Raw genomic sequence first — 11,981 nt, forward strand, 5'->3', positions numbered from 1 at the left:
ACAGTTGGGCATGTGCATTAAAGCCGAAAAGACAAATTCAATCCTAAATCGGCCTTGTTAAAGAAATTGAGAGTACTATTTCACGTCAACTAGCTACTTGTATGTGGCGAGACGACTAGATATGTTCAGCACAAACCTTGGACGAATTGGGAAAGCCCTAGTCATCAGTATTGGAGAAATTCGGTTTATTGTAGCTTTCCTTTTTTGATAAGTTGGTTAAAGAAGTCCAGATCTACTTCTTAATGGTATGTTTAAGATAATATACGCCGAATGAATGGTGGTTTAAGAAGTTCGGCCAGCTCGACCTTTACGGGGTGGGCAACAGCCAATCAGAGGGCGACCTGCATGCCGCATAAAAAATCGCGTCGAGCCCACGTTCAACGTTCAAAGCTCAACCAGGCACCCAACTCCTTCCCGATCAACTCCCTCCTCCTATCATCCTCACAAAATGGTCGGTCCCACAGCTTCGCTCTCGACTTTGCACCGTGCCGACGGCTCGGCATCCTACAAATGCCCGGCCACCGGTTACGATCTGCTGGGCTCCGTCAATGCGCCCATTGAGCTCCCAGCCCGCCGGGACGCCCTCAAGCCCGAAGAAGCGACTGTGGAGGTCTTCGTCAAGCCTGGGAATACCACCGCCGGTGTCGGTGAGCGATATGTGGAGGGCATCCTGCGAAGTGTGTTGAGCGAGGTTGTCTTGGGACGCGAAAGGGGATTTCCTCGTCGAGGTGTGGTGATCACACTCGCTATCGTTGGAGGTGACATTGTGGAACGAGGTGACTCTGTAAGTCAATGGGTTTGTTTCCTTTGAGAAATAGTTTCGACTGACAGCCACAGTATCTCACGATCCTCCCCGCCCTCTTGCACACATCCCTGCTCGCTCTCCTTTCCGCCGCTGTGCCTCTGTCCATGACATTCTCTTCTACCCTGCTGGGCGTAACTAAGTCCGGCGACATCATTTCCGACCCCTCGGCGGCCGACGCAAAAGCAGCCTCCTCTCTCCACGTCTTGGCGTTTTCCTCCAAGGGCCACCTCCTGCTCAACGAGAGCGAGGGACGATTCGATTTTGACACCTGGGAGGCAGTTCGAGAGCGAGCATCCTCTATTTGCCGCGGAGCGGCAGTCTCTGCAGCCGACGGGGACGTTGCAATGGGCGAGGGTACAGATGGTGTCCGCCTGGACAGCTTCATTCGCGAAACTGTGGAGGACCGTTTTCACGTTGACTACGCCTGGAAGATTGACTCGAACTGATGAGGAATTCAACTACTGTAACAAGGGCACGGAATGATGACTGCTGGAGATACGCAATAAGTCCGAGGCCAACAACCCTCGGCCACCGTTGTGATCCCCCTCCTGATCATAAGCTTATCTCCGCAACGGCACTTTTACCCTCCTTGGATACTGGCAACACGAGAATGTGACCCACAAAGGCTGCGTTGCACATCCGATCGAAGCCCTATCATCTGACCGTCACCACATGTGTATGAGCTCAGGTAAGTTATTGGTGTCAGCGGGGATAGATTTCCGTGCAGACAACCCTCAGTTCTGCCTACTCTCGGCGTGGAATCCCAATCCGAGGCCTGGCGCCCCTGGGTCGGCGGATGGCGTGGTTGCACAGCCTTACAACTTTCCCATGAAGGTTGCATAGGTCGACTCGGACAGAGCTGCCTACCGATAAGCTTTTGCACCAGTCTGTAGGCGAAAAGATCAATCCGATCGAGTCGATCAGGCCGATCAACCCGAACCATTGAAGCCTACTTTAATCCCGGTAGCTTATTACGCGGCGCGAGAGTTGTGCAATATGCGCAGAAAAATGAAAAAGACTTGCAATCCAGACCCAAGCGCTTTCGTCATCCCTCTAAGACATGATATCCAGTAAAACCATAGTATTGTTCGGCAGTGTCGGGGTAAACGTCATGTTCCAAGTACCGGGTATTTGTCAACAACTCCGCGAATTCCAAAGCTGGCAATTTTGTCCAAGTTCACGTCGAGCGATTGTCCTGCGGTTTCGCTTCCGTTGTCGGACCCTGATCTTTGATCCGCCCCGTCTTTGATACTATCAGTGAACGAGTGAACGAAAGTCGCAACCCCCGAGTTTCCGGGAAATTTGTGCACCGCATCAATTGCAGCCCCCACTCGGCGCTCGGGGCAACCCCAGTTTATCCGGGCGCATCCCTGTCGGCCGATCCAAGAACCACGGTGGAAGACGGTAGAATCCAAGTGGAAATCCAGGCATATGCTGAAACCGCCGGTCCAGGGCGACCCACGACAGCGGATGACCCAATCTGGCTTGACTGCTGGCCCGCAATCCCCGTTACATCCGAATCCCGCGTATCCGTCGACACCTCCTAACCTCAAATCCTGCCGACAGCCAATCTACGTGTCCTATGGCGTCGCCCGATAGTGATTCTGTCCGATCTGACATAACTTCGACGCTGCCTGCCGCATCGGTGCGCTCTCCGTCTCACCCATCTCCGGCACCAACTACCAGTGCTCCATCTTCCCCATCCGCATCTGCCATCAGCGCGGCCCTGCTCCATGACTATGCTTCTCATATAGAGCCCTCGCAGACGCCTTCCGGGGTTCATTCATACAACCCCGCCCCGCGAGCTACCGGCAGCGCCGTGCTTTCAACGCAAAAGGACGATTCGACCCAGGAGGAGGCTAGTGGCTGGTCACTGCCCTCTTCTTCCTTGCGCCGGTTTCGCCAAAAGACGATCTCCGGACGTCCCCAAAAAGCGCTGTCGACAGACTGTATTCCACGACAGACCATTATGAAAGCCTTGGCTTCGCGGCCAAACTTTCCCAGCCATAACAGCAGCACCGCATTTACGAACCCTTGGTCCGGGCAGATGGCTAATAACAAGAATGAGACCTCGTTTCCGCCAGACGAGAAGGACCAGGAAAAGGACCAGGAACGTCGGTGTAGCACCGATTCCTCTCAAAGGCTATCTGCAGCGCTTTCAAACTTACAACTGGGCTCATATCTCGAACGATCCCCGGCAACGGCGCGACTGATGCTACAGTCGCCATGCTACTTCCATCAGCGCTTCGACGACGCCGTCAATATAACGAAAGTTTTGGAGGAGATTGCAGACGATGAGTGGTTATCACATTCCCGGCTGGTCCAAACTGCAACAGGGGTTCGGGAAGTATCGAAGCAGTTGCAAAGACGGCCGATCAAGCGCGCTGTGCGCAATGTCATGATCGTCACCAAGGCACGCGATAATAGCCTCGTACATTTGACCCGCGAAGTGGCAGAGTGGCTGCTATCAACACCGCGATACGGAAGTGACTTGGGAGTCAACGTCTATGTCGATGCGAAACTCCAGAATTCCAAACGATTCGACACAGACGGTCTCCTTCAGAAGGAACCGCGATTCGCGCAGATGCTCAACTTTTGGACACCCGATCTCTGCTGGACATCACCAGAGAAGTTCGATCTGGTCATCACCCTCGGCGGTGATGGGACTGTCCTTTTCACATCATGGCTCTTCCAGCGTGTAGTGCCTCCAGTGCTTTGTTTCTCGCTAGGAAGCCTCGGCTTCCTTACAAATTTCGATTTCGCCCACCACAAATCACATCTTAACGCCGTTATGGGAGATGTTGGCATGCGCGTCAACTTGCGGATGCGTTTCACATGTACAGTTTTCCGAAAGGACCGAAGCAAGGGCGCCGAGGCCGGTGCAGTCGAAGAAGGAGAGCAGTTCGAAGTCTTGAATGAGGTCGTCATCGACCGCGGCCCCTCTCCCTACGTGTCCAACTTGGAACTCTATGCCGATGATGAGCTACTCACCGTCGTCCAAGCCGATGGATGCATCTTCTCGACTCCTACCGGCTCCACTGCCTACTCTTTGTCCGCTGGCGGCTCTCTCATGCATCCCTCAATACCAGGCATTCTCCTCACTCCGATCTGTCCTCACACCCTCTCATTCCGCCCAATGGTCCTTTCAGACTCTCATCTTCTCCGAGTTGCCGTGCCCAATACCTCACGGTCGACTGCCTACTGCTCCTTTGACGGCAAGGGTCGTATTGAACTCCGTCAAGGTGACTACGTCACTGTCGAGGCTAGCCAGTATCCATTCCCAACTGTGGTCGCCGATAGCGGTGAATGGTTCACCAGTGTTCAACGCGCCCTGCGCTGGAACACCCGTGGTGCCATCCAGAAAAGTTGGAATGGCGGTGCGAAGGGCAATCCTGAGCTCGAAGATGAGCAGTGGGACATCGACACCGATGCAGGACTAAACGGCACGGACAGTGGCCTTGGCCCTAGCGAAGACGGTGACTCCCTATCGCCCAACCCCATGCGGCGACAAATGAGCCTGCTGAACATGTGATTCATGATCTGCAGCATGTGTTTCTGTTATACATCTACCACTTTCAAGTCTTTCGCCCGGGACACGGCGTTTACGATATATCTTGGCCTCGGAGATGCATTTGGGCACGGTCATTTCATGCATAGATTCATGGCTTTTCGGCTTTTTTTTGGTATAGCGTATTTAGGGACAGTTTAGCGGTCACTACTTTACATATTCTTGTCATACCTTTCGATTGGATTGACTGTTTCTCGGCACTACTGGGTTCTGCTGCTCATTCTAGACTTTACTGTCACTACTTCTGTTGCCAGGAACTTGGATATTAGAGGGCATTCCGGTGCTAATACAATGCACATTTTCCTCACTTATGCCATCTGTCAGGTAAATATTCACAGTCGTTGCCTAGCTTCACGGATGAATTAGAGTACGATGTCATCTATGCATACAAGGACTCGGTTACCTGGTTGGAGAGCCTACCTTATCTTTTGGGGTGGGTCCGGAGATTTAGACTTACAGCAAACGGGTTGCCTACATAATCCCTTAATGCATAAACCTTTGTATGGCTGTTGGCTTTATTAACTCTCGTTTTATTCTTTGATTTGGATAGCAGGTAAGCAGATTTGATATGTTCTCAAGATCCACATATCTATATCTACATTTATCACTTAACTTGGATACATTAGGACGCACCCATCTAGTGATCGAGTGGTGCGATAAACATGACACCTCTATACTCATCGAAATGGAGAAAGGGGAGGAAGGACAAAGAAGCTTCTGGAGGGCAGGAATCTTTCATGACACAGGATTGCAGACGAGGCTCTGGATGTTCTCTACCTCCCTAGCATTAGAGCGGGGGAACGCCAATAGTCTACTTCCGCTACAGGTAGTTATTGTCGATATTAGAAGACTCGGAAGCAGACGAAAATAAATACAGGGTGGTAGTAAAATACTTGTTTACCATAACATGACAGTTCGTAACCAAAAACGTGAGCCACGTGGAGTGGGCTCGGCAAAAGGTACGTACCTCAATGCCGCGAATTCTCAGGCCAGGTACCGATGATCTGTAGTCACGTAAGGGAGGGTGTTGGTGGAACAATTCCCGTGTTTATTGACCTGCTCGTTCTAACATGTAGCGGTTCACTATGTAACCCCGTGACGAACCTCGATTAGGTTTGCAGATCACTATCTGCACTGAAACGCCGCGGCGTTTTGGCTTGATTAAGCGATCAAAACTCCGGAACTATAATGAGAATCGGCGTTTTGGCTTGATTGAACGACCAAAACTCCGAATAACTATAAAAAGCAGCGACTGCAGCAGTTTTGCAACGATATCAACCCCATCAATTTCTTCCTCTCAACATCTCAAGCCAAGATACCAAAATGAAGACCGCCTCGTCCATCCTCCGCGCCACCATCCTCTCCTGCGTCTTCCAAGCCTCCGAGGCTCTGGTCGGCGTCTCATGGAGTGTATCCAACGTGCCCTCGGCCGGACTGAAGGAAATCACCTTCCCCATCTCCATGCCGCACGCACCCCATGTCGCCGGCTACTATTTCGCACAGCAATTCGGTTTCGTCGGCCAAAAGGACATTGGCTACACCGGCCTCCAGCCACGCCCAAACTCCGGCTCTTCGTCCGTGGTTCATGCCGTCTTCTCTAGCTTCGTCGAGGGAACCACTTCCAGCGATGACAACTGCAGTAACGGTGCGGATGGCGGAGCCGGTGTGAGTTGTTCCGTGGATGTCGACACCACCTACGCCCATGGATATCTGCTGGAAATCAAGAACACCGGAGGTACCACCTGGACCGGAACTCTGGTTGATTCTGTTACCGGACAACACCACCACATTGGCTCCTACACCCTCCCGTCGGGGTCGCAGGGTATTAAGGATTCCCAGATGGGCTTTGTCGAGTACTATCCCTGGAACTCGCAGCCATCGCACTCCTGCAGCTCGCTTCCCAAGACCGAGGTCAAGTTTGGTGTTCCGACTACTTCGAGTGGCAATGCTGGAAAACTGCAGAATGCGTACGAGTATGGTGACTGCAAGGGAAAGGCTGGTTTCAAGAGCGAGCACAGCAGCAGTGGTGTTGAGGTTACCGTTGGGTTCTGAGAATCAGCAGCCGGTCTCTAGGTCAATTTCGGTTATTCTCCTGTATATGCTGTCGAACCATGTGCATAGCTCTAAATAAATCGAACTTCTCAATATCTGCACGGATGAGCTATTCACCTTCTCCCCGGTCAATTCTGTAAAACGGCTCCCGCGTGGGTCAATGGCTGTCCCTGGCTGTCCCAGCTTGAAACACGGCCACCTGGTATCCAACTACAGCCTGACAACAGATATAATCAAAAAGCCCACAAATTCACCACTCATTCTGTCGGTTCTATCTTGCCCATCAGACCACCATATCGGTCTCTAGGTAGGCAGGCGGTCGAATAGGAGCTGATCACCGTGGGTCCTAGATTTTTTGATTACATCTGTTGTCAGGCTGTAGCTGCATCCACAATGGCACCCCACATGGACGGTTACAGCCTCGCGTCTCAGTGCAGGTTGACACAAACTCTTTGATGCCCAGGCGCGATGTTACTTGGCAGGGACACGCGATCCAAGCGCAATCTCCACACTGCCGATCTTGCATTTCATAGGAAGTGCAGCCGATCCAGGTAGCATTTAGATAAAGGTTCATCTTGGCTAAGGGTGTTCCGGCGTCCTAACTCTTGGAATGAATAAGACTGCTAATCGAACTAGTCAAGTTCTTAAATACTTTTTCATAGAAAATATTCAAACGGCACAGACAAAGGCCGGAAAACGGACGAATGTAACGTGGCAAGCACTTTAAACCACCGAGTTGCTCAAAATGCACATCGAAGCGGAAGGGACTTTTCAAACTTTTGTGGTTGAAAATTGTTGGCGGTTCAAAGGTCCAACCCTATTATAAATCTCAATCGTATCACATAACACAGTGCTTCGTATCTTGGATCGTCTAACTGTCTACCAGTCACAGCTTTCAGCTAGCATCTCGGCCAATTCCTCGAGGTATTTCTTATCCTCGTCGTCGAAGCCAGAGGGCTCGGTGCAATCGATGTCGATGATGGCGACGGTCTATAGGCAGTCCCGTCAGCATGTTTCTCAACCTGCAGTGGGACACTTCAAATGCATACCTGTCCGTTCACAATGATAGGGACAACGATCTCGCTCCGGCTTTCCGCATCGCAGGCAATGTGTCCAGGAAACTTCATCACGTCGGGCACAACAACGGTCTCCTGCCTCGCAGCCGCGGTGCCGCACACGCCCTTTCCAAATTTAATCAGCTGGCAAGCGGGCTTGCCGTGGAACGGACCTAGCAGCAGGGTCTGCTCCTCGTCCATGGACGCATATGTAGTCGAGATGGTCACTTGACCACCGAGGAGCGGCGGCGATTGTACAGGGGAGGCGAGGGTGGGGAATTTATCATCGCGGATATAGAAACCGGCCCAGTTCACGGAAGAGGATGGCGAGGGGAGGGTTGCGTAGGCATGCCAGAGGAGAGAGGAGACATTGGCGAGGTTACTAGGATGGTGTGAGTTCCGTGAGGCTCAAGTGGTGTGGAGTGCGTCGTGACGGGTGTCACACTACATATGCAGGGATTGGCAGCTCACCTAACCTGTTAATGCGAACTCAGTCAGCTCATGGTTCAATCGACTGGACGCGACCACAGATTGTCGCTCGGTACATTGCGACCACCGGAGGGAGGAGAACTCACCCAATTCCGCTGTCCGGCGACGAGGCCCTTCGCCTGATCCAAAACTTGGGGGAAGACTTCGGCCTTGGTCGAGCCGAAGAAATATGAGGAGTCGGCGTGAGGCTGAATGAGACAATCGCATCAGTCCTGTTCCGAGTAGGGGTCTGCGGTGATCAGTGCCCTGGAATGGGCCAGTTGGGGCAGCAGGGGACCACAGAGCGGCCAGGGACGAGAACAGGGGTGGCGTACCATGTCGGCGGGCGCGTATAAGGGAGACAACCGAAGAGACGAAAGGGAAGAGACAGAAGAGAAGACGTGAGGCTCGAGTCGCAGAAAGGTATCAGGGCGGGTGCAGAATTCGGGGTTCGGGTGGTGGAGACCCCTCTCAACAAAGAAGCCCTGAATTCGGTGTCCACTCCGCGCCCTGCCTTCACCTGGTTCACACGGTTATTTCTTTGATGTTCCAGAACCTGTTGTTCGATGTGATCTCGATCGTATACTGTGTATATTATCCGATTTGCGCCATGCGGTAGACCCAAACACAAGGGTAACGGAGATGATATCTCGTTCACTCCTACTGGCGCCCGCTCGGTAACTCTAATGCCGACTTCGTTACCAGACTTCGGCTTTGCTCCCGCGTGGGGGTGAACCAGTTATACCTCCGAAAACATTCGGTTTGTTTCCGAGACATTCTCGCCCCCAAACTCTGTGATGGAGGATGTTCACTCGAAACGGCAATCGGCGACGTGACCCGACCGCATCGCCGACAGTCCTTGTTCATTGACTTTCGGCTTCCACGGCCCTACGTTCCCCTCTGCTACCCCGAAAAGCCGAGGTCTGGGGAACGAGCGCGCACTTTGGGGTCCATCTTCCAGGTCGCTCCCTCTCGGGGGATCAACGCGAATCATGAGCGGGCTTAAAGTGGGGGGAAACGGCCGCATGCTGGAGCTAAACAGCTTGTGGACATGGTGTTTTCGCACAAGGCCTCGGATGATCTGATGGATCTCCACTTGAAGGATCGATCGAACTCTCGACATCGATCGCTTCCGAATTTGGAAGCTCATAGAGATTCTACCCGATTGGTGAGATCCGGAGTCCAGACTCTGACTACCTTTGACCCAGCGGTTGACGTAGTTGGTGTTGTAAAGCTGGTCCAAGACGTGGATCTCGTCGGGAGTAATGCGAACGACGGGGCCTTCCGTTTGTCAGTAGCGAGACTTTCCGATGTGGGGGAGTATATGGAGTAGCCCACCTACCGTATTCCTGATGCATTCGCTCAATTTCGTCATCGAACGAGCTAAGACCCCAGACCGAAAAGTATATCTCATACAGACCGGTCACAGCGGCCAAGCGGGGCCCCGGGAATTTGCTGAGTGGGTGAACATGAAGACGATAGACGAGAGAGACCAAGCCGTAGGCCAGGACACTACCGAGCAGGAAGCAAACGACTAACGTCATTCTTAATGGGGGGAGAATTGCAAAGGTAAAGGTGGCTAAGGTGTAGTTGGCGCTCGATGCTCAGCGCAGAAGTGCCCGGCTCCAATGTCAAAGTCACCGATGGACGAGTGCAAATAAGTAGAATGAAGTCAACACCAGCTCACTTCCATGTCAATGCCGTACTGTGACCCCGCTATTGTCCCAATTAGATTTGCATCGCGAAGGTCACACAGGCTCGACGATGGCAATGTGGCACGACTTGCGAAATCCGGGGCAGGATATTCACTAAAACTATCTTTCCTTCCTATCTGACACACGGACCAGCTGCTCTCGCTCCGTCCCACATCCTGCAGGATATCGCAAGCATCGTCAGTGATCAACAAGATCAGAATTGATCATTGGCCAGCCGACTCGACATACCGCCTCTTTGGAAGCCCTTGTGCACCGATGCCGAGATCCAGCTCCACGCGACTCTTCATTGGACTCTTTTTATGCGTGTGGACTGGACCAAGGGGCTGGGAGTTTACTTTTTGCCTCGAAAACATGCCAATGAGCAAAAGTCAAATACTGGGAGGTCCGAGACCGCAAACATAGACCGCTATTTTGGTTCACCCATTCTTACTCGGTGTGTGGTCTATCTATTATGGCGGACGCTTATGCAGTGCCTAAAGTCTATTGGACGTCATCCTGCATATGGTAAGGTTGATCGTGGGGTGGATTCTTTGAGCACAGAGACCTGAAAAGGCCCGTGGGGGAATCAAATGAGAGGCAAAAGCTGTTTTAACACGCTACAGAATCTGACAGGGTACAGTAGTGAGAGAAAGGGCAAAGGATGAGTGGGGATGCGGGTTCCAGCTGAGCGGGACTCGGGATTAGTCAGAAACTCTCTTAGTCCCGGTCAACTTTTTCCTGGGTCTCGCTCAGCTGGGTGCCCGTGGGGGGGGTTCGCATATCGGACGTGCAGATGGGCACACCGCAGGATTAGCGCATCGAGGTTACACAATCCATGACGTGGAAAATGGGGAAAGCCTCTGGAGGGTGATCGGAGGCTAAACTTTCAGTGAACCCGTACTTGAATCTATCTACTATCGCGCATTTTCCAATCAGCAAATTCGATCTATGATCTAGCGGATGAACATGTGTCAATGCTGCCAGACTTTTCAGTTCCAAAAATAATCTAACCCTGCATGGGAAGTATAGATATATCATCCACCAGTAGTACTTGCTCATCGCCGGTATGCTCTTGTATATATCTCGGCTTTCCCTTGCCTTCACTGGAGTGGTCCAAGGCATTCATTAGCACTTATTGTCCCCCGTACCTCAATACCTGAAAAAAAGAAACAGGAGTCGTCACACCGGTATCTGCGACCCAACATGAGGTGCAACAAGCGCTTGGCCACCTCGACTTAACTTTCTTGTAAACATTGCCAAGCGGAGTGGGACCCCGTTTCACCATGCAGGGGTTTAGCCCCCAAGCCAGCTAGCCGGGCAGTCTTGGCGCCTTTTATAGGGATTGGTTTGTTTGCCAAGACACTAAGCATCAGGCCTTGTTGCTGGGCCTTTTCGTCGAGGCCCCTGAGATTTCTTTTCAAAGGAGGAAACGTTATGAAGCTGTCCATATTTTTCATTGCTGCTCTCCTCGGAGAGGCAGCTTGTGCGTACAAACTCGGTGATAAAGCGACCGGAGAGACCGATCCCGATGTGATTGAAAACTGCAGCCGATGGGCCAACGACATTGCTTCCGGTGATACTTGCAAGAAGCTCGAAAGCGATTTCGATATCGATTACCTGCAACTACATGAATGGGTAAGTTGGTAACCCCTATTCACCCCGTTCCGAATCGCTAATAAGAATATTTCTAGAATCCCTCTCTGGTTATGGATCCCTGTAATCCAATTGAAGGATGGAGCTATTGTGTCGGCAGCCCAAGCAAAACAAACAGCCTAGCCGGACTTGTGGGTACCGAAGCGCCTACTCTTAAGAACCCCAACTACACCGGGTCATCCTCCAGCGCATCTGCGTCTGCGTCTGCGACTGCCGTTTCCAGTGCCAACTCGAGCACCAACACTAGCTCAACTGCCACTGCGAACTCAACTTCGAATGCCGCTTCTAATATCAGCGAGTCGCCGTCTGCCCAAAAGACAGGCAATGCTATTAGCTTCGGGGTCGCCAACGTTCCCGCTGTTATGGTATCTGTTGCCCTCTCTGTCCTGACCTTGCAACTTAATTAGGCTAAGGAAGTTATAAAGTCTTGTTTTTTAATAGCTCGCTACACTGGGCATATCAATTTTACCCGAAGAGAGTTCCCATAAGCTAGAATACGTACTCATTCACTAAATAGAACCGAGTCAGTAGGTCGCTACTTCACCGGGAGGGTTTGCCATGCGTTGTATCTAAGTTACAGTGAATAGCTTCTTTCATGTGCTCAAAAATTAGATTGAATCAGCGAATTCGGATAATGGAGGTGTTACGAGCCGTTAACGTTGGATGATTAGTTAGGCTTCAAAGGA

At 51.9% G+C, this 11,981-nt stretch overlaps 6 protein-coding genes across 6 annotated transcripts; 4 read left to right on the top strand and 2 right to left on the bottom strand.

The window, feature by feature from the left end:
- Nucleotides 1-391: 391 nt before the first annotated feature.
- N7498_003740 (putative exosome complex subunit Rrp46) lies at nt 392-1,251 on the top strand (the record flags this gene model as incomplete). The annotated part of the gene is made up of 2 exons (XM_058450802.1): nt 392-784; nt 838-1,251. Coding segments are annotated over 2 exons (807 nt in total), but the record flags the coding sequence as incomplete, so codon positions are not given.
- A 1,136-nt stretch (nt 1,252-2,387) lies between these two features.
- Nucleotides 2,388-4,337, top strand: N7498_003741 (putative NAD+ kinase Utr1; the record flags this gene model as incomplete). The annotated part of the gene is made up of 1 exon (XM_058450803.1): nt 2,388-4,337. The coding sequence occupies one exon, from the start codon at nt 2,388-2,390 to the stop codon at nt 4,335-4,337; it is 1,950 nt and encodes a 649-aa protein (XP_058310265.1).
- A 1,359-nt stretch (nt 4,338-5,696) lies between these two features.
- N7498_003742 (uncharacterized protein) lies at nt 5,697-6,425 on the top strand (the record flags this gene model as incomplete). The annotated part of the gene is made up of 1 exon (XM_058450804.1): nt 5,697-6,425. The coding sequence occupies one exon, from the start codon at nt 5,697-5,699 to the stop codon at nt 6,423-6,425; it is 729 nt and encodes a 242-aa protein (XP_058310266.1).
- Nucleotides 6,426-7,304: 879 nt separating this feature from the next.
- N7498_003743 (GAF domain-containing protein) lies at nt 7,305-8,286 on the bottom strand (the record flags this gene model as incomplete). Its single annotated transcript, XM_058450805.1, has 5 exons — nt 7,305-7,415; nt 7,475-7,862; nt 7,952-7,956; nt 8,056-8,157; nt 8,284-8,286. 5 exons carry the CDS (start codon nt 8,284-8,286, stop codon nt 7,305-7,307), a joined length of 609 nt encoding a protein of 202 aa, XP_058310267.1.
- A 470-nt stretch (nt 8,287-8,756) lies between these two features.
- Nucleotides 8,757-9,492, bottom strand: N7498_003744 (uncharacterized protein; the record flags this gene model as incomplete). The annotated part of the gene is made up of 2 exons (XM_058450806.1): nt 8,757-9,229; nt 9,291-9,492. 2 exons carry the CDS (start codon nt 9,490-9,492, stop codon nt 8,757-8,759), a joined length of 675 nt encoding a protein of 224 aa, XP_058310268.1.
- Nucleotides 9,493-11,076: 1,584 nt separating this feature from the next.
- Nucleotides 11,077-11,702, top strand: N7498_003745 (uncharacterized protein; the record flags this gene model as incomplete). The annotated part of the gene is made up of 2 exons (XM_058450807.1): nt 11,077-11,277; nt 11,334-11,702. 2 exons carry the CDS (start codon nt 11,077-11,079, stop codon nt 11,700-11,702), a joined length of 570 nt encoding a protein of 189 aa, XP_058310269.1.
- Between the last annotated feature and the right edge of the window lie 279 nt (nt 11,703-11,981).

Source organism: Penicillium cinerascens, assembly GCF_028974065.1.
Source record: "Penicillium cinerascens strain IBT 15544 chromosome Unknown contig_24_segment0_segment0, whole genome shotgun sequence".
Taxonomy (NCBI): domain Eukaryota; kingdom Fungi; phylum Ascomycota; class Eurotiomycetes; order Eurotiales; family Aspergillaceae; genus Penicillium; species Penicillium cinerascens.